We start from the raw sequence: 21,922 nt of genomic DNA, 5'->3' as shown, positions 1-21,922 counted from the left end.
AATTAATTCTCCTGCCAGCAATTAATCCCTGTAAAATAGCTGGGATTACAGGCATGCGTCACTACGCCCGGCTAATTTTTTGTATTTTTAGTAAAGACGGGGTTGGTTTCACCATGTTGGCCAGGCTGGTCTTGAACCCCTGACCTCAGGTTATCCGCCCGCCTCGGTCTCCCAAAGTGTTGCGATTATAGGCGTGAACCATCGCGCCTGGCCTTTTTTTTTTTTATTTTTTTTTTTTTCACCCGGTGAGGTGTGTGTCACAACCTCGGTCATGCAACCTCGCCTCCGGTTCAACGGTCTCGCCTCAGCCTCTGATACCTGAGACAGGGCCTCACTCCCGTCGCCCAGGTTGGAGTGCAATGGTGTGATCACAGCTCACTGCAACCTCCGCCTCCCGGGTTCAGTTGATCCTTCCATCTCGGCCTCCCAAAGTGCTGGGATTACAGGCGTGAGACACCGCGCCCCGCCTACACCTATTTTCTTCAATGAGTTTTTCACTAAATTCCATAGTGCTCCTAACTTTCATCTGAGAAAGTATTCTACCACTGATATTTCCTATTATAACCAAATCCCCTGATCAATCTGCTCTGTAAAAAAAGTTTGTGGGTATAAATGACGAAAGTCAGTTCATGGATCAGATCCTTCAGTTCTGTCACATTGTGAGAGGCCACTGTTGTGAAAGTAAAATAACTTGTGTTCTAGTTACGGCTCTGCTATGAATACGCTGGGGGATGTCAGGAAGACGCTTTATTTGTAAAATGATGAGTTAGACCAGAATATATTCTCTGATAGAAGTTTACAAAGATGAATAAAGATATATATATAGGCCAGGGGCGGTGGTTCACGCCTAAAATCCCAACACTTTCGGAAGTTGAGGGGGTGAGGATCCCTAGTGCACAGGAATTCGAGATCAGCCTGGGCAACCTAGTGAGGCCCCCTTCTCTACCAAAAATAAATAAATAAATAATAAATTTTAAAAATGTATTAGCTGGGCTTGGTGACGTACTGAGGCAGGAGGATCCCTTGAGCCCAGGAGTTCAAGGCTGTAGCGAGCCGTGATCATAGCACTGCACTTCGGCATGGGAGATAGAGCAAGACCTTAGCTCTAAAAAAAAAAAAAAAAATTAATATATTTATAAAATCCATTCTATGGAGGAAAGTCTCTTATTCGGTTATGAACTGCTGCGAACCTAAAGGCAGAAAGGCAAATTCCCTTCAGTTCGGCAAACACGAAGACCCCACATTCGCGTCGTCTGTGAAGAAGGCACTCCGAATCTCAGGCGCACACTCGCCAGGTTTAAGAGAATGCGCAAAGAATGAAAGTCTTCTCACCCAGGAAGCGTTTCGCTTCCCTTAGCTGGAGCCACGCTCCAAGGTGCCAAATCCTAATTGCTGTCCACTCTCACCAATCCGTTAGCAAAATGAGCATCTACCTGCTGCGAACGTGGCGGTGACACTACTACAGCTCCCAGCCTGATTCCCGCCCGCCCCCACTCCTGGACTCCACAGGCGGTGTAGTCCCAGCCCACGGCTGGCGGCGGTGCGGGACTCCTGTAAACTGCTTTTCCTCCCTAGTAGGCAGTGAGACCTCAAATTCCAGCAGAATCCTACTCTGACCCAGTAGGGCTTACCCCGCTCAGAGTCGCATTCCCTCCTCCAAATGAACCAACTCTCCTCCCAGCGCTACTCCGACCTCTGAGCACCCCGGGCGGGGCCACGCCCCGGAAATGCAGTCAGGTCTTCAGGCCGCCCGCTGAAGTGCCTTCCAACCACTCCAAGCGGGGCTGGGGCCGGCGGGGCGGGCTTGGGGGCGTGGCCGGGAGGCGGGCGGGGATGCATCAGCGGGCGCAGCGCTTGGGGCGGAGCCGCAGCGCGAGGCCGCGCATCTGGGTGGCGGCGGGGACGCGCCCGTGGGGAGAGGCGGCTGCGGCTGCGGCTGCTGGCGGGGGGTGGGGGGAGGAAGAACCGGGAAGGGGGGGCAGGGCGAGCGGAGAGCTAGCTGTGTTCCTGAGGCGGCGGCGGCGGCGGCGGCGTCTCCGACGGAGGAGGAGGGCGGGGAAGGAGGATGGAGCAAGCTGGGGGTTGGGGTTGGCGCTAGCCGCAGCGGCTCGCCTGGTACTGTGGGAGAGCGGCGGCTGCTCCTGGAAGTTGTGGTGTCGGGAGCCCAGCCGGTGCCGCCGCAGCCGCCGCCTAGGGCGGTGGGGAGGAGGAGGGAGCCGCGGGGCTTGGCGGGGGTCGGGAGGGAGGGACGTGCTGGGGGAACGAGCTGGGGAAGACGGAGCGGGCTCTGTGCCGGGCGGGCGGGCGGCGGGGGGGCCAGCGACCGCAGCCGGGGGGACGCGGGAGGATGGAGCAAGTGGAGATCCTGAGGAAATTCATCCAGAGGGTCCAGGCCATGAAGAGTCCTGACCACAATGGGGAGGACAACTTCGCCCGGGACTTCATGGTGAGTCTCTCCCCTCGCTGTCGCCTTTTCTCGCCGGCGCCGGAGCCCATCGCCGCCTCTCCTGGCCGGGCCGCCAGTGCTTTGTGTACCTCTGTGAGGAGAGGGGCGGAGGGGGCGCGCACCAGCCGGGTGGGCCCAGTGGTCTCGGAGGCCGGCGGGAGGCGAGAGCGCCTCCCCCCGTGGCCTCCTTTCTTCTCCCATGTTCGCGACCCCCGCGCGGGCGCCCGGGACGCGAAGGGAGCGGCCGCGCGGCCGAGCCCGCAGCCTGCACCGCGGCTCGCGACCACCTATTGTTTACCCGGCCGGGAGCCGGAGGCGAGTGAGGTGCAGGCCGGGGGGCGCTCGTGTTTCCACACCTCCCCGCCCAGTCCGCTCCTCCCAGGAGGGTCGAGGCAAGTTATCTGGCTGTGACTGGGAGGAGTGCAGATCGTTTCTGACAGAGGAACGGGGGTATTGGGGATGGCACTAACTGCTGTGATGCCTTTGCTCTAGCTGGTCTCAAAGCGGGCAAGGTAGGACTTCGGCCGTTTCTGGGGTCGCAGTCGTGATCTCCAACGCTTGGGAAAGGATTGTCCATAAGGAATCTCATGAGTTTACCTAATTTCCATTTACCCGCGTCCCGCCTCTCCTCTCCTGAGGCCCAGGTTTGAGGTGGTCTTGGGGTCCGTGTGACTATAGGTTCAGGGGATAAGTGTGGGTGGGGGGATTATCCTGAAGGAAGCCGACTTCGGACTCCCCAGGGGATATTGCCGAAGGCGGAGGGGATGTGACTATCACTTCCTATCCGGGGTGGGGGTGGGGAACTTGGGAACAATAGTCCTGGTGGGGCGGAGGCGACGCTACGGGCCGAAGCCCTGAACTGGGAGATAACCTTCCCAGCGCCCCCCCGCCTCCGCCATCCCCCACTTTCCGCCCTCTGCTTGTGCAGGCAGGCTTGAGAGGAGGTGAAGGTTAAAAGCCTTGTTCATGAAATTGCTTTAGATACACTTTTGCTCTAGCTCACTACGAGGGGGTCAGATCCGAAGGCGTGAGACCAGAAGTCGACTTCCTATGTTACCCACCCCCCCAACCCCCGCCCCTTTTATTTTTCTGCTGGACAATGTTCCCTCTAGGGTTGTTTCCCGGCTTAAGAGGCGGTGGTTGCGGCTGCTGCTCCTACGGATATTGCGCAAGACTGGGGCGTTGGAAACCCTGTAGGTCTGGGGAATGGAAAAGGAAGTGGGACTTTGGGAAGTGGTTGCTCCTTAGTCTTGGCGGGGGTTGGGAATGGGATATCAGCTGGGGAAAATTTTTATCTTGGGTAAGGTACACCTCGAAGAATAATCACTTAACTCTGAAATCTTATTATGAGAAGGATACACAGTTAATATCTGTAAAATGAATGGGCAGCAAACATTGGCTAGTTTTTATTTTTTATTTAAAAAGTACAGTAGTTTTTATGGTGGAGGTGATATGACTTAGTAGTGAATACTTTTTCACGTTTTAAAGAGACCGATCTAGTAAAGCTTTAGCGTTAAATTTTTAACAGCTTATAAAATAGGCCCTTGACCTTACACAGTATTATACTAGTATCGTTGAGCTTTGTGATTCCCGCCTCCCCAGACCAATGATAGAGGACGGAAGTGAAGTTTTCTCAGTATCTTTTGAAGATTGAAAATATAAGTTAAATAATGTAACTTATTCCTTATTAAAAATAAAAATATTGCTTATATTTAAACATTTGCTCTTGATATTTAGCCCATGTAGTTTTGAAAAATTACTTTTTGATCTGAAAGGGTTAAGGAAAAGAGGACATTTTCCCTTTTTACTATTGAGAGTTTTTATTGTCTTGGTATCTTTTGAATGGTGTCATTTACAGCAATTGGATGGAGTCCCCTTTTTACTACTTTCTAGCAAAAGTAGAAGAAAATACTTTGAATATTTAAGATGTTTAAAACTAGTTTTTTTGGCTTTTTTGTTTGGTTGGTTGGTTGATTTTTTTTTTTTTTTTGAGACGGAGTCTCGCTCTGCACTCTGTCGCCCCGGCTGGAGTGCAGTGGCACAATCTCAGCTCACTGCAACCTCTGCCTCCCAGATTCAAGCGATTCTCCTGCCTCAGCCTCCTGACTAGCTGAGATTACAGGCACATGCCACCACGCCCGGCTAATTTTTGTCCCAAGTAGCTGGGACTACTGGCGCAAACTACCATGCCCTGCTAATTTTGTATTTTTAGTAGAGATGGGGTTTTCGCCGTATTTGCAGGTTGCTCTCGAACTCCTCATCTCAAGTGATCCATCTGCTTTGGCCTCCCAAAGTGCTGGGATTACAGGCATGATCCCAAAGTGCTGGGATTACAGGCGTGAGCCACCATGCCCGGCCTAAAACTAGTTTTTTACCGTCTTACTTTGGTTATGGAAGAAGAGATGGTGTGGTCCCTGGTCATTTCTTGTTTGCATGCTAGTCACCTTGTTATCCCTAGGCATATACCGTCAGGAAGGAGCATTGTTTGGTGATGCGGGCCATCAGGACAGGTGCCCAGCCTCTGAACTCCTGTACTGGAGAAGTAGCCTTAGGGTTCATGCTTTGGGGATGAGTCAGGGATTCCTATTGGAGAGTTCATTTCTTTCTCTTTTTTTTCTTCTTTTTTTTTTTGAGATGGAGTCTCGCTCTGTCGCCCAGGTTGGAGTGCAGTGGCTCAGCTCACTGCATCCTCCACCTCCCAGGTTCAAGCGATTCTCCTGCCTCACCCTCCTGAGTAGCTGAGATTACAGGCGCGTGCCACCACGCCCGACTAATTTTTGTATTTTTAGTATTTTTAGTTTCACCATATTGGCCAGACTGGTCTTGAACTTTGATCTGACTGACTTTGTGATCTGCCCGCCTCAGCCTCCCAAAGTGCTAGGATTACAGGCATGAGCAACCGAGAGTTCATTTCTCAAAGACTAAATGAGTTTCCTTTTTCTTCCATGATACCTAGGTATAGCTAGGTGATTCTACATTAGAGATTTGATGGCTAAGGCTATTCTTTTATAGGGCTTTTTTTTTTTATTTCCTGACTTGATAAGCAATAGCTGTAATTAAGACAGCCGGTAGTTGGTGCTGCTTTTTCCCCTGACTGGAATGCTGGAGAGGAACTATGTTCTCCTGGCATGGAAAGAGAAAAAAAAGATTAGCTTATAGATTCTATTGTTCTTAAATTCTGATGTCGATTAAAAATGCATTTTAAAATCTTAACATTTTATGACTGAGCCTTAGAGATAATGTAGCTGATATAACTGTTCCATTATAAAATAATGTTTATTCCAAATTTGGAAATTAATAGAATAATAATAATGCCTTACACTTAGACCACAGTTCAGATGTACACTCCACTTGCTGACTGGTGACGATGCTCTTTTCGCTCTATCCAGCCATCCTATAGTCCTATTATTTAAAGGCTACCTCTGTTAATATTTTTTGGTTTTGTTTTGTTTTGTTGTTTTGTTCTGTTTTTGAGACAGGATCTCACTCTGTCACCCATGCTGGAGTGCGTGGTTGCGATCCCGGCTCACGGCAGCGTCAGTCTTCCTGGGCTCAGGTGATCCTCCCACTTCAGCCTCCAGAGTAGCTGGGACTACGGGCCCGCCCCACCAAGCCCTGCTGATTTTTGTATTTTTTGTAGAGACAGGGTTTCCCCACGTTGCCCAGGCTGGTCTCGAGCTCCTGGGCTCAAGCAATCCACCTGCCTCAGCCTCAAAGTGCTGGGGTTACAGGTGTGAGCCACCATAGCCGGCCTACTACTTGGTAACTATCTTATATCTTAATTCCGTTTCTTTATGGTTGAGTATTCAGGTCATTCTACTTTCTGCTGTTACATATAGTAATTCTGTGATTAACATTTTTGCTGAAACTTTTACATTTTTCACTGTTGCATAAGATAGCTTCCCAGGAGTACTAGGTAGACATATATAAACATTTAATACATGTTCATAAACTTGAAAAAGTTTTGTCAGTTTATACAACTGTCATAATGTATGAGTGTTCATATTATAATTTTCTTGATCTTTATTTGATGGTTGGAAACGGATATCTTGTTTTAACTTGAATTTCTTGATTACTATTGAGGATAGAAATTTTCCACCTGTCATTAACTATTCCATGAGTGTCTATTCCTGGCCTTGGTTGTGCCCCATACTGTTACAGAGGAGACAACTAAGGTACCCAGACTGTGTAGAACTATGATGCCTAGATGGTTATTTGCATGTTGAAAACATGCTAATTTTGCTAATGAATTAGCAAATAGCTAATTTGTGGCTGATCCAGAATTTGATCTCAGTTATCTCTACTTTTAGTATTTACAAAATGAGAGATAAATGTATAAAGTAGGGTGGTGCACATTCATGTTTGACAGACCTAGGTTTTACTCCACACAGACTCCCTCTGATGGCTGGGGGTTGGGGAGGTGGTCCTGGACCATACTTTGAGAACCAGTGAGCTAATACATGGTAAATGATAAAGGTAATGCTGGGAAAGTTAGGTAGAGGTCTTTTTGTGAAAGATCTTATATCTATTGCTATACTTAGATTTTATTCTACAGACCGATAATAGCAATTCTGGACAGTCTGCATTGTAACTCCTAGAGTCATGGAGAAAGTAGGGAGGTGTTAAGAAAATAGACATGCTGGCCCACTCCAGCGTCATTCCCCCACCCTCACCTTCTCCAGCCTGCTCCTTGAGTCGTACTCTGAACCTTCACTTACTCAGATAGGTTCTGGTAGAAAAGGTGAGAATCATTAGTCTGGGTTTCTGGAGCACTACTGAGTCTTTTAAGAAAGGTAAACAGTCGTTTGTGTTTTACTAAGTTGAATCTGATAGCAGTATGAAGGGTGGCATTTTGGAAGCTGTTGAAATACAAGTGAGATGTGAGGGCCTGAAGTGAACTGAGATGGGGAAATAGAGTATACAACACATCTGATAAGAATTAAGAAAGGAGTCTCAATGATTCATTAGATGTGGATAGTAAAGAAGAAAAGAGTGTAGTATTATGACTTGCAAAATGTCTAGCTTGGTATCTGTCACCCAAGCTTGAGAATACCATTTGGTAGAGTAAGGAGTGAGGGAGGAGAAACAAGTAGAGGAGACCAAACAACATTGTAGGAGGAAGTTTCAGGGGGAGAAGAGGATAAATTTAATTTTCAACATGTTAAAACTGCGGTGCCTCTAAGACATCCAGTAGAAATGTAGAGCTCGAGATTTCTGACAGATGGAGTTAAAGATGTAGGCATCATCATATAAGCATGTAGGAGATAGTTGACAACATGGGAGTGAATGAGCTTATTCCAACAAACTTATAGAGTGACCAGCTTTAGGTTGAAGAACATCAGTCTTAAAATAACAGCCAAAAGAAGGATATACTAGTGATTGTTCCTGAGAAGGTGTGGTCAAGGAGGAGGTAGGAGAACCAGAGATGTCAGAAAAGCCAGGGAGAGTTTCAAGAAAGGAGTTATTACTAGAGTCAAATAATGCTGGGAGGACCGGTAAGGTGAGGTTGAGAAAGTACCCATTCCATTTGGCACATAGGAGTGCTTTGGTGACTAGAAAAAGCAGTTTGGGTTGGGGTATGGGAAGAAGCTAGATTATAGGGTGAACGGTGGGTTTAGTGTCTTTCCATTTTTTTTTTTTAACATTTTGAAAGTAGATGGTAGGAGCTAGAGGAAGACTGGTTGAAGGAGAGTGTGCCCCCCCACCCTCCTTTTTTTTTTTTTTTTTTTTTTTTTAAAGAGAACCAGAGGATATTTTTCTTATTATTTCTTGTCTATGTGTATGTCCTCTTTAGCCTGGAAAGATCTTATGTTGCAGTCTTGATAAATATAAAAATTTTCATCATTTGTTTATTCAGTATTGTGGCTTATAGGTTTAAAAAAACTAAGAACAGCTTTATTGAGATACAAGTACTTACCATAAGATATATTCATTTAAAGTCTATGATTCACTAGTTTTTTATTACATTGATGAAGTTATGCAACAATAACCACAATCAATTTTAGGACATTTTCTTCACATTTCAGTCACTCCCCGCCTTCCCATAAGCCCCAGGCAACCACAAATCTACCTTCTGTTTCCATAGATTTAAGTATTCTGGACATTAAATAAATGGAATCATACAATATGTGGTGTTTTGTGACTGACTCCACCTAACATGATGATTTCAAGTTTCATCCATGTTATAGTATTGATCAGTAGTACTTTTGGCCTTTTTATGGCTGAATAATATTCTGTTGAATAGATACCACATTTTGTTTCTCCATTCATCGTGTTGATGGGTATTTGAATTGTTTCCACTTTTTGGCTAATGTGCATAATGCAACTATGAACATTTGTGTACAAGTTTCTGTGTGGGCACATTTTCAGTTCTCTTGGGTATATATCTAAGTGTGGAATTGCTCAGTCACGTGATAACACTATGTTTAACATTTTGAGGAACTGCCAGACTGTTACCCGAAGCTGCTGCACATTTTACATTCCAATCAGGAGTATATGAGGGTTCCAGTTTCTCTACATCTTCACCGATACTTGTTGCTGTCGTTTTGATTATAGGCATCCTACTGGGTGTGAAGTGGTATCTTCTTGTGGTTAGCTTGTAAGATTTTGTGTGTCTTAATTTGTCTTTCAAAGCTAGAGTGATAGGAAGTATTTTCCAGTCCTTGCATTTGAGCTAATCTTAGTGCTTACCCAGTGCCACTGGTTTAGTTATGGTTTTCTTATCCATCCTTTAATGAGTATTCACCTAAACATATTTATATCAACTAACTTCAGAAGTGGAAGTGAATTTTTAAGTAACTCTGCAGACATGGTTCACTGAGACAGTAAACTAAAAATTTAAGCGTTCTCAAGAATGTTTTACTGTATTTACTTTCAAAATATATTAACTTTTTTCCATCAATATTTGACATTTAACTTGGCAAAAGGATTTTTAAAGGATGAAACAAAGTAAGACATTAACATTTAGGTGGATGTAGGTTTTTTGTTCATATGTTAAATACTTCTGTGTTTCTATAGCACTCAGTTCGTTAGATTCATAAACATTTACATTTCTGTCTTCCCCAGACTGAAAACCTCCCAGGCTAGAGACTGGGACTTAATTATCCCTGTATCCCCATTGTTTAATATAGTGCTTGGCATTTAATAGGCACTAAGTCCATTGTGTGTGCAAACATTGTAGACAAACTTAATGCTGTAAGACAGATTTATTCTTCAGGTGAATTCTTCAGTGGTCCAAGGGTTTGTCTTCTAGACGACCATGAGAACTGCTTCTTCCCCTGCTACACAGATGTGCTCACATAACTTTAGTTGTATTTTCAGTATTCGCTGAAAAAGAAAATACAAGATAAGAGCTACGTTGAATTCAAATATTTTAAATAAATATGATTTTATTAGCTGCAGTTTCTTAAGGTAACTTCTGTACTTGTGCATCCCACACCCCATGGACCATACTTTGTTGACATTGTCTTAGAGTGTTAATAAAATGTCTTCTTTTAAACTTGTGGCTTTGGACTTAATAAAATCAAGATATCATGTCATCGGTATCTCTTCAAAAATAGTGAATTTGTGGGTATTTAGAGAGTGATTACAAGTGATATCTTTTGTTCTCTACTTGCCTCTAGTTTCTTTCCTCATCCAGTCCATTCAACATATCATACTCACTTTCCTAAAATACCACTTTCAAGTGGCAGCATCTGCAGGCTAATGGAAACCATACTGGTTGTACAATCAGGAGATGTGGGCTGCACTGGAAGCATGGTTTAATTTTTATTATAAAAAATATAAGTTAAAAAAACTCATTGCTCCCTTTGATGACCATTACAATTATTGGAAATTTTAAATGTGTATTTTGAAAGTCAATTCAAAACATATGATCCAAGTGCTTCTCCTTTTTGAAACTGTAATTATGTCTGTCTGTCTTTCCAGAGAGATTTGATTCCCTGATTTTTCCCTTCTCAGCTCCCTCCAATTTTAAATATATATATATATAGATAGATTTTTTTTTAATAATTAAAAAAATACTTCACCTGGAAGTTTCACCCAATTTTGTAACTTTGGTCCTAGTTGGGAATCACAGGCCTGTAGGGTAAAGTCTGTACTTCTTAGCCTGGCATTCCAGAACCTTCTTAACATAATGTCACACTACCTTCCCAGTGTTAAACTTCTATACTCTGTGGTATGTATTCTTTCTTCCTTTTGAAGGAAGCTATTCGTGGTCCATGAGCATACCTACTAAATAAATGAAATCTTGCTTATCTATGGTTGTACTGTTGAACATGCTTTTTCCCCCAGAAAGCTTCCCTTTTATTTTATTTTATTTTATGAGACAAAGTCTTGCTCTGTTGCCAGGCTGGAGTGCAGTGGCACCATCTCAGCTCATTGCAACCTCCGCCTCCTGGGTTCAAGCAATTCTCCTCCCTCAGCCTCCCGAGTAGCTGGGATTACAGGCACCTGTGACCGCACCCAGCTACTTTTTGTATTTTTAGTAGAGATAGGGTTTCAACATGTTGGCCAGGATGGTCTCTCCTTTTATTTTATAAACCAGTACTTGGAAGATGAGAAAGCTAAAAATTTAAAATGACTTTGCCATGTTCACCAAAAACTCAGAAGCAAAAATGTGATTAATTCTCACCTTCTAGAATAAATATTTTAGCACAGTTTATCTTAAAGCACTTTTTCTCCTTTGTAAAGTTTGATCTTTAATATCACAAGAAAAAAAGCCTTTCATTAGATTTGAGTTGAAAACTTGATAAGGTAAATCAGGTGACATGCAATTTCTAAACCACTAGTCTTTTCCAAATATCCTGTAGTATTTAAGTTTCTTTAGACTCATGCAGTCAAACCTTGACAATTATCTCCTTCCTTCTGAAATCACACAAAAATCTTGTTTTCATTTGTACAGTATCGTAGGGTCTGTGGCTGGCCTATGGCAGATATAAGAAGCAAACAGTAGTTGTTCCCTAAAAGTTTTTTTTGGAGAAAGTGGAATGTGGACTGTATTAGTCCATTTTCACACTGCTATGAAGAACTGCCCGAGACTGGGTAATTTATAAAGGAAAGAGATTTAATTGACTCACAGTTCAGCATGGCTGGGGAGGCATCAGGAAACTTAACAATTGTGGTGGAAGGCGAAGGGGAAGCAAGGCACCTTCTTCACACGGTAGCAGGAAGGAGAATGAACGTGGGAGGAACTACCAAACATTTATAAAACCATCAGATCTCTTGAGAACTCACTATCGGGAGAACAGCATGGGGGATTATAATTACATAGGATTATAATTCAAGATGAGATTTGGTAGGGACACAAAGCCTAGTCATATCGTGGACCATGTTAATCTCAGAGGCTTTGGGAAGTGTGCTAATATCTACATTTCCTGTAATAACTTTTTTTATATCTAATCGGCATTTAAAAAGCTATTTTAACAACATTTGAGTGACTGTCCTGAGAGGCTCTGAAGGAATGCAAAGATATATCTCTGTCATCCATCCATGGTCTCTATCATTTATCCATTCATACAGAAGGTATTTATGGAGATACCTGAGTGCCCACTATGCCCTAGGTACTGTGTTTTTGAATTGGCAGTTGAAAATATGGCAGTACTCTTGTTCAGGAAGTTTACTAACTGAACAGACCTGTGAGAAGCAGCAGGACTTTTCCTGGGGGCAGTGGGTGGGCTTCAGGGGAATCTTTGAACCCTTTTAAATTATATATAATATTTTTTGTGTGTAAGCCCATTTTAGGGGGAAGAAAGTTCATAGCTCTTAGTTTCTCAAGGGGTTTGGGTCCCTCAGACTATTGGGAAGATAAGGAGTTTGGGAGCTATACAGTCATTAATTTCTATCCTGGCCCTGCTGTGATTCTGAGCAGATTATCTACAGAAGTTGGGGCTCTAATACATACCTGGAAAGAACAAGATAATATATGTAAAGTTTCTAACATAGTATATAGAAGGTAGTCGAAGGAATTTGAGATGACATATTGCTCCAATTCCAAACTATATTCAGAATATAAACCAGAGAGACAGGAGAGCCTAAATCTGTCTGAATAGATTATAGACAGTTTCCACAAAGATGCTTCATTTGAGCTGGTTTTTGAAGCAAGAGTTTGTCAGGTGAACTAGGTGAGTAAAAGGCAACAACACTTTCAAAGACTTGGAGATAAACAGAACTGTGGGTTTTAGATGGGAAGAACAGGGTCAGTGTGTATAAAATAAGCAAATCTTATGTACCCAAATAATAGGATTTCCAAAGGAATATCAGCTTAAATGCTGTTATGAAATTGGCCTGTGTTGCTGAGTGTTTTGATGAGGAGTGTTTTGATGTTCCATTATTATGGCATAGTTGTTTGATCTTACAGTAGGACCTTCTAAAAATCGAGTCCTTGTCACGTGGTAAATGTTCTTAAATCTGGTAATTTTACTTTATCTCAGGTATATAAAGTAGTACTCCCTCTGTTTACACAGTTCTTAGATGACTAGATTAGTGTTTTTCATTGGCATCTATCAGATATGTTAAAAGTGCCCGGTAGAAAGAAATTACATTTAAAAAGCCTTCAGGACTAAGGCAGCTTATTTATAATGGTGGGTCTCTTGCTTAGTTTGGATTTCTCAGCGAATTGAGTTTTCCATAAGATGACTCTGAACAGGTTTTGAGACTGCATTTGTGACCAGAACCAACGTGAGAAAGGAAATGAATTGTAGGTCACATGCTACAAAACCATAGAGAATAACTTCTCTAGACACCTTCTTCCCCATTGTGTATGTTGGTTTTACTCCCGACGTCATAAACTCTTTAGTGTTAGAAGGAACATAAAAACTGTTTAGAAATTAAGGAGCTTGTTACAGGTCTTGCCATAGAAAGGTGGTGGAACTGGGTTAGACCCAAGTTAGGAAAGCAGATGCTTTTTCTATGACATGATGCTGCTTAGGCCAACATTTTCAGTCTTAGGGAAAAAGTCAATAAAGCCCCACCCCCTACCCCCCTAGAGTAGAGCATAAATATCCTCAAAATTACAAAAAAAGTTTTCTGTCAGTATAGATTTTTGGTTGCAGCCTACTTCCAAAAAGTAGCTTAAATGAAGAAAGAATTTATTGCAATGGAATACTGCCCTTGAGCAGGCTGAAGCATCAGAACCAAGAAGTAGAGAGCCTGGGTGACTCCTCTCTCCATGCCAGCCTCTGTGTCTTTCTATGGTTTTCAAGTTTCCATGTCTCTGGGGCTGCTTGGATACTTCTCTTTGCTTCTCTGCACACCTGCTTTACTCTTACCTCTCTCTACATTTTGACTTTCACTGTTTCGGCCTGCATGTGCTGAATAAAGACATCCCTTATGGTAATCTAACCTGTCTCATTCACTTTTATCTCAGATTATGGGAAGAGCTCAGAATGACCAGAATTGCTACATCTTGTTTTCAATTTCCTGAAGAAAATAACCAACTTGCCAGTGAGATGGGTGTTGTGTAAGGTAGTGAGCTTATTCATATGTGTATGGAAGGAAGGAACTTTTTTTGAGAAAGGAAGGGATGGCTTGATAACTAGGCAGGCAGCCCAAAGAGTGTCTAGTAGAGAATCCTTGAAGCAAAATTGAAAAAAAATTTACTATTTTAAGGTTTCAGCCGCATATGAACTCCACCCACCTTCTTTCAGAGATGGAAAAAGAAGCACAAAGAGTCCTTGTGACTTGAGAGAACAATTTGTTGGCTCTGGCAGAGCATTATTTCACATTTACAGTTAGACATTAAACATCAGGCAAAATTTTAAGGCTTCTGTGTAGCAAACTAAAATTAAGATTATCTATAAGCTGCTTATTTATGGTACCTAATGTTTAAATTATAATTTTTCAACATTAAAACATGGAACCTTCTTGCAAGGAAATCCTGTTTTAAAGTTTGGGTTTTTTTTTTTGTTTTGTTTTGTTTTTTTAAGAGATAGGGTCCTGCTTTGTCGCACAGGCTGGAGTGCAGTGGTGTAATCACAGCTTACTGCAGCCCTGACCTCCTGGGTTCAAGTGATCCTCTCGCCTCACTCCTGAGTAGCTAGGACTACAAGCATGTTGCCACCATGTCCTACTAATTTTTTTACCTTTTTTGTAGAGACGAGGTCTTACTATGTTGCCCAGCTGTTCTCAGACTCCTGGCCTAAAGCAATCCTTCCATCTTGGCTCCCAAAGTGCTGGGATTATAGGTGTGAGCCACTGCGCCTGGCCCTAAAGATCATTTTTATCAAAGTAGTCACTATGATTTACTCCCTGATCATATATCAGAAATATATCACTATCTGAAAAACTAACATATTTTCTTCACAATAGATTTTGCATTATTAAAATTAACCTAACTATAGTTCTTTTAGTTTATGAATCATCTAAAATTTATGTGTTACTATATTCATTGTGTTTGCCTGGCTATTAGCGTGCCTGTCTTTGTGCCTGTGTGTCTGCCTGCCTGCCTTTGTGCCTCCCTTTGAAATTCTATTTGCCTACTCACCTTTCTCTACCTACTCAGTCAGTTGGTTGTCTGTGCCCAAGATTTGTTAATGTGTGGATAGTAGAGATAGACTGGAAGGTACTTTGTAGTTTAGAAATGTCCTATAATTTACACCTAGTTGTTCGTAATTCATCTAATATGGTAAATAGATTATACAAGGGGACTTCAAAAAGCTCATGGAAAAATGGAATTAAGTAAATAAATGTTATTTATTAATAAATGTATAAATAGATTAAAATTAAAATATAAAGTTAATTTCTCAACATAAACTCCAGCAGTTTACTTTTATAAGTGATGATACACTAACCATTTTGTTTATCCCTAAGAACTGAGGGTCCTAGAAATTTAACCATTTCAATGCAGTTTTTTTACATTATTAATGAAGAGTAATGAATGCCCTTTAAAGATTTTTTTGAGATTAGGAAACAAAAAGAAGGCAGAAGGAGCCAAATCAGGACTGTAAGGTGAATGCCTAATGGTTTCCCATCTGAACTCTCACAAAATTGCCCTTGTTTGATGAGAGGAATGAGCAAGAGGCATTTTTGTGGGTAGAAAAGGACTCTGGTGACGCTCTCTTGGATGTTTTTCTGCTAAAGCTTTGGCTGACTTTCTCGAAACACTCTCATAATAAGCAGATGTTGTCTTTCCTTGGCCCTCCAGAAAATCAACATGCATAATGCCTTGAGCATCCCCAGAAACTGTTGCCATGAGCTTTGCTCTTGACTGGTCCACTTTTGCCTTGGCTGGACCACTGCCACCTCTTGGTAGTCATTGCTTTGATTGAGTTTGTCTTTGGGATCATACTGGTAAAGCCATGTTTCATCTCCTATTACAGTCCTTTTAAAAAATGCTTCAGGATCTTGATCCCACTTGTTTATTTATTATTTTTCATTTTGTTTTTGAGACAGAGTCTCGCTCTGTCACCCAGGCTGAGGTGCAGTGGCACGATCTCTGCTCACTGCAGTCTCCGCCTCCTGGGTTCAAGTGATTCTCCAGCCTCAGCCTCCCGAGTAGCTGAGATCACAGGTGTGCGCCACCACACCCAGCTAATTTTTGTATTTTTAGTAGAGACAGGATTTTGCCATGTTGTCCAGGCTGGTCTTGGACTCCTGACCTCAGGTGATTCACCCACCTTGGCCTCCCAAAGTGCTGAGATTACAGGCATGACAGTTTAAAATTTCCATTGAAAGCTCTGCTCTTGTCTGTAGCTATCTGGGTGCAATCGTTTTGGCACCAATTGAGTGGAAAATTTGTTCAGCTTTAATTTTTCAGTCAGAATTGTGTAAGCTGAGCAACTTAAGATGTCTGGTGTTGGCTATTGTTTATGCTGTTAATTGCAGGTTCTCTTCAGTTACTGCAAGTGACAAGATGAATTTTTTTCTCAAAAATCAATGTGGATGGTCTGCTGCTACAGGTTTCATCTTCAACATCACCTTGTCCTTTCTTAAAAAGAGGTATCCATTTGTAAACTGCTGATATTTGGGGCATTGTCCCCATAAACTTTGCTTCACCATTCTTCCATCCAAGTTTTACCATAAATTTGATGTTTTGTTCTTGCTTCAATTTTTAGCAGAATTCATGTTGCTGTGATAGGGGCTCTTTTCAAACTGATATCTTATACTTCTTAGTGCTTCAAATGAGATCCTGTTCATCAGACATGTTATAAGAAGTTAGTTATGAGTTTATTTTGGTGCAAAAAAATTGAAATCCATGCATAGTTTTTTTCATGGTACATATTTTTCATGAACTTTTTGAAGACCCCTTGTATGAATGCCAAGGAGAAACATAGGGTGGGTGGATATTAGTAATAGGATTTTGCAACTGAAATAATTAAACATGTTCAAATATTTATCTCCACACCCATTCACTGACATTATTAGATGGTGCACAAAAGTTTAGTTTTTAAAATTACTTTATAATTTAGATAGAAGATTATTAAAATTTATTTTTAAGAAACAGAGTCTGTCTCTGTTGCTAAAGCTTGAGCGCAGTGGCACAATCACAGCTCACTGTAGCCTCAAACTCCTGGACTCAACGGATCCGCCTGCCTTAGCCTCCTAAGTAGGTAGGACTACAGGCATGAGCCACTGCTCCCTGGTGGATTACTTTTAAAGTATGTATTTTTTTTTTTTTTGAAAATGCAACTTAAACTAGAAGTACAGGATGAATATTTAACCAATATATTTAATTTCTTGTCATTGCTTTATTATATGCTGTTTTTGTATTGTTTACAAGGTCTTAGCATCATATGTATGATATTTTCAAATATATTCTAAAATGACCTCATCATTTATTTCTGTAGTTGTTAAAGAAGGTATAGAGGTTTTATCATTTTTTAAAATAGAATGTAGTTTGGATTAGATCTATAAATTATTATTTTGCATTTAAAACAGGTTATAGATAAAAGAGGGAAATGTAATCTGGTGATACTACTGGGCAGGAGTCTTAATTATTTAAAGAGGGTGTAAACGAAAGAATGTACAAAAGTAAAAATAGGCAGGGAAGAAAAGACCTGATGGAAGTAACATATCTTTGTTAGGAATTTGAGTGTCTAGCATTATAGTGGACAGTCCAATGATATGGTTTACAACAGTTATATATGTATTAGACCTGGCCATTACTTACTATGTAATGTTGAGTACATGATGTGAACCACTCTCAATCTTAGCTTCTTTATCTTTAAAATAGAAGTAGTTTGTAATGTTTGAATTAGTGAGAATAAAGGGCACAGTGTCAGGCGTGTCAGAAGGAAGCATGATTAGGGCATTAAGTGAGAAGTTAAATAAATGGGAGGGGAACCCCTTGCACTTTTTCTCTTTTGGACCTTTTTGGTGACAGAGACAAAAAGAATGTGTAGAGTATATTTAATTATCTGAAAATATAGAGTTGAGCATCCCTAATCTGAAGTTTAAAATGACCCTACATCCAAAATTTTTTGAGTGCCATTATGGTCTGAGAGCAGACATTGTGTATGATTGCTGTTTTAAATTTGTTGAGGTGTGTTTTATGGCCCAGAATTTGGTCTGTCTTGTTGAATGTTTCATGTAAACTTGAGAAGAATGTGTATTCTGTGGTTGTTGTCTTAGGTAGTCTATAGACGTGCATTATATATCCAGTTGATTGATGATGCTGTTAAGTTCAGCTGTGTCCTTACTCATTTCCTGCTTGCTTCATCTGTCCATTTCTGATAGAGGAGTATGGAAGTCTTCAACTATAATAGCGGATTCAAATATTTCTCCTTGCAGTTCTATCAGTTTTGCCTCACATATTTTTATGCATAGTTGTTAGACACATACAGATTAAGGATTATACTGTCTTCTTGGAGAATTGACCCCTTTATCATGATGTAAAGCCACCCTATCCTTGATAACTTTACTTGCCATGAAATCTGCTTTATCTGAAATCAATAACTAGTCTCACTTTATTTTTGTGTTAGCTGATATATTTTTTTCCATCCATTTGCTTTTAATCTATGTGTGTTTGTACATTTAAAGTGGATCTCTTGTAGACAACATATAGTTAGGTCTTGGTTTTTAATCCACTCTGACAATCTTTTAATTGGTACATTTAGACCATTGACATTCAAAGTGATTACTGATAGCATTGGATTAATGTCTACCATATTTGCCACTATTTTCTGTTGCCATTGTTCTTTGTTCCTATTTTTTTTTGTCTTCCCCTCTTTTTCTGCCTTTTGCAGTTTTAATTCAAGATATCATATGACTGTCCTTTCTTAGCATGTCAGTTTTACTTCTTTTTTTTTTACTTTTTTTTTTTTTTGTTCTTTTGTAAAGAGACAAGGTGTCGCTTAGTTGCTTAGGCTGGAATGCAGTGGCATGTCATAGCTCACTGTAACCTCAAACTTCTGGGCTCACATGATCCTCCTGCCTCAGCCTCCTGAGTAGCTAGGACTACAAGTGTGTGCTACCAACCCTCAAGTAATGTTTTTTATTTTTTGTAGAGAGAAGGTCTTACCATGTTGCCCAGGCTGTCAAACTCCTGGCCTCAAGCAATCCTCCTGCCTTGGCTTCCCAAAGTATTGGGATTATAGGCATGAGCCACTGTGCCCAGCTGGGTGTTTTTACTTTTTTAAGTGGTTGCTCTGGCATTTGCAGTGTATATTTCCAGCAAATCCAAGTCCATTTTCAGATAACACTGTACCACTTTATGGATGGTGAGATTACTTTATAATGACAAAATAACCCTAATTCTATCCCTTGTATCATTGCTGGCATTATCTCACTTACAAATAAACATACACACACAAGCATACATAACCAAATTCATGTTTGCTGCTATTTTGAATAAACTGTTATCAGATCAATTAATAAGAAAAATAAAAGTTTTAATTTTACTTTCATTTGTTCTTTCATTTCTTCTTCCTTTCTTTATATAGATATGAATTCCAGACTAGCATAATTTGTCTTCTCTCTAAAAAATTTATTTTGACATTTCTCACTAGGTAGGTCTGTGGCAACAGATTCTCTTAATCTTTTGTGGGGGACAGGGTCTTGCTCTGTCTGTCACCCAGGCTATAATGCATGGCATGATCATGGCACACTGCAGCCTTGACCTGCTGGGTTCAACCAGTCCTTTTGCCCTAGCCTCCAGAGTAGCAGGGACTACAGGCATGCACCGCCATACTCTCAAGTTTTTTTTTTTGTTTTTGTTTTTGTAGAAACGAGGTCTCACTGTGTTGCCCAGGTTGGTCTTGAACTCCTGGGCTCAAACCATCCACCTACCTCAGCCTCCCAAAGCATTAGGACTACAGGCATGAACCACCTTGCCCAGCCTTAATTTTTGTTTTGTTGAGAAAGTTTTTATTTCTCTTTGGTTTTTGAAGGATAATTTTGCAGAATTCAGGATTCTAAGTTGGTGGGTTTTTTCTTCTCAGTACGATATTTTGTCATTCTCTTCTTGCTTGCCTAGTTTCTGAAACACAGTCAGATGTAATTCTTATTATACTTGCTCCTCTGTGGGTAAGATGATATTTTTTCCTCTGGCTTTTCAAACGATTTGTTTATCTTTGATTTTTTGTAGTTTGAAAGTGATATGCCTACATATAGTTTTTCTGGCATTTATTCCGATCAGTGTTCTCTGAGCTGCTTGGATCTGTGGTTTGGTTTTTGACATTAATTTGGGGAAATTTTCAATCGTTATTTCAAATATTTCTTCTGTTCCCTTCTTCTCTTTCTGTTACTACCCTTATGCATATTTACATCTTTTATAGTTGTCCCCACAGTTTTTGCATATTCTGTTCTGTTGTTTCAGTTTTTTTCTAGTCTTTTTAATCTGTTTTCAGTTTTGGAAGCTTTTATTGAGATATCCTCAAGTTGAAAGATTCTTTCCTCAGCCGTGTCCAGTCTACTAATAAGCCCACCAACAACATTCTTCATTTTTGTTACAGTTTTTAAAAAAAATCTCTAGTGTTTCTTAGGCCAGGCACGGTGGCTCACACCTGTAATCCCAGCACTTTGGGAGGCCGAGGAGGGTGGATCATGAGGTCATGAGATCGAGACCATCCTGGCTAACACGGTGAAACCCCGTCTCTACTAAAAATACAAAACAATTAGCTGGGCGTGGTGGTGGGTGCCTGTAGTCCCAGCTACTCGGGAGGCTGAGGCAGGAGAATGGCGTGAACCCGGGAGGCGGAGTTTGCAGTGAGCCAAGATCATGCCATTGCACTCCAGCCTGGGCGACAGAGCGAGACTCCGTCTCAAAAAAAAATCTCTAATGTTTCTTTTTGGTTATTTCTTTGAATTTCTATCTCTTTGCTTATATTGATGGCCCATCTATTCTTGCATACTGTCTACTTTATCCATTAGAGTTCTTAGGATATTAATCATAGGGTGTTTGTTTGTTTGTTTGAAACAGGGTTTTGTTTTGTCTCCCAGACTGGAGTGCAGTGATGCAATCATAGCTAACTGCAACCTCCGCCTCCTGGGCTTAAGCAATCCTCCCACCTCAGCCTCCCCAGTAGCTGGGATCACAGGCATGTGTCAACATGCCTGGCTAATTTTTCATATTTTTTTGTAGAGATGGGGGTTCGTCACATTGCCCAGGCTGGTCTCAAACTCCTGGGCTGAAGAGACCTGCCTACCTCTGCCTCCCAAAGTGTTGGGATTACAGGCATGAGCCACCCATAGCCAAGGTCTCAGTCTTTTAGTGAGCTTGTTTATGGATTTTGAACTATATCCTGTTTCTCAGCACCTCACCCCCAGGATGGCTTGAATGACCTATAGTTGGATATTTCCCTTACCTCATGTAAATGAGCCTCTGCTAAAACCCCAGCAGGTTAGGCTCAGGTTAAATCATTTCTCCGTAGGGCAGACCTTGTTAAGAAGAATGGAATATTTGGCCAGGCACAGTGGCTCACACTTGTAGTCCCAGCACTTTGGGAGGCTCAGGCCGGTGGTTCACGAGGTCAAGAGATAGGGACCATCCTGGCCAACATGGTGAAACCCCGTCTCTAATAAAAATTAGCTAGGCTTGGTGGTGCGTTCCTGTAGTCCCAGCTACTCAGGAGGCTGAGGCAGCTTGAACCCGGGAGGTGGAGGTTGCAGTGAGCTGAGACCACACCACTGCACTCCAGCCTGGTGACAGAGCAAGACTCCATCTCAAAAATAAAAAATAAAAATAAAAAAAAGAAGAATGGAATATCCTGGTGTGTTGAAAAATGGCTCCCCTTTCTCCTGCTGCTGGAAGCATGAGGGGATTTTTCTCTGATATTTACTATGAGAACCTGGTAGAGCTCTTGGAGGTGAAACAAAAATGTGGGGGACCCCTCTGATTGGGTACACCAGGAGTTTTTGTTTGTTTGTTTTTGTTTGTTTGTTTTTTTTTTTTAGAGCGGTCTTGCTGTTGTCCAGGCTGGAGTGCAACAGCCTTGGCACAGCCTTGGCACACTGCAGCCTCAACCTTGTGGCCTCATGTGATCCTCCCACCTCAGCTTCCCTAGTAGCTGGGACTACAGATGTATGCAACCACACTTAGGT

At 41.8% G+C, this 21,922-nt stretch overlaps 1 protein-coding gene and 1 long non-coding RNA gene across 12 annotated transcripts in view; one reads left to right on the top strand and one right to left on the bottom strand.

Moving 5' to 3' along the window:
• LOC131380795 (uncharacterized) overlaps positions 1-1,713 on the bottom strand; it is a 55,804-nt gene extending 54,091 nt beyond the window's left edge. For all 6 annotated transcript variants that reach the window (XR_009209008.1, XR_009209006.1, XR_009209000.1 and 3 more), the window contains exon 1: positions 1,632-1,713. This is a non-coding gene — a long non-coding RNA (uncharacterized LOC131380795). The remainder of the gene's footprint in view (positions 1-1,631) is intronic.
• Positions 1,714-2,093: 380 nt separating this feature from the next.
• The window catches only part of PTPN12 (protein tyrosine phosphatase non-receptor type 12), a 103,423-nt gene continuing 83,594 nt past the window's right edge, over positions 2,094-21,922 (top strand). For 4 of the 6 annotated variants that reach the window (XR_009208997.1, XM_058425384.1, XM_058425389.1 and 1 more), the window contains exon 1: positions 2,273-2,446. Coding sequence is in view for 4 of the 6 variants with exons in the window: in XM_058425384.1 (XP_058281367.1) it covers positions 2,348-2,446 (99 nt within the window). In the remaining 2 variants the exon portion in view is untranslated. Of the gene's footprint in view, positions 2,447-2,900; positions 2,959-21,922 lie in introns of those variants that run through there. The other 2 variants (XM_032761246.2, XM_032761248.2) reach the window with 2 other exon arrangements.

Source organism: Hylobates moloch, unplaced genomic scaffold, assembly GCF_009828535.3.
Source record: "Hylobates moloch isolate HMO894 unplaced genomic scaffold, HMol_V3 SCAFFOLD_1, whole genome shotgun sequence".
NCBI classification, from domain to species: Eukaryota; Metazoa; Chordata; class Mammalia; order Primates; family Hylobatidae; genus Hylobates; species Hylobates moloch.
Note: the sequence above shows the minus strand (reverse complement) of the source record. Positions and strands in the feature narration are given on the sequence as shown.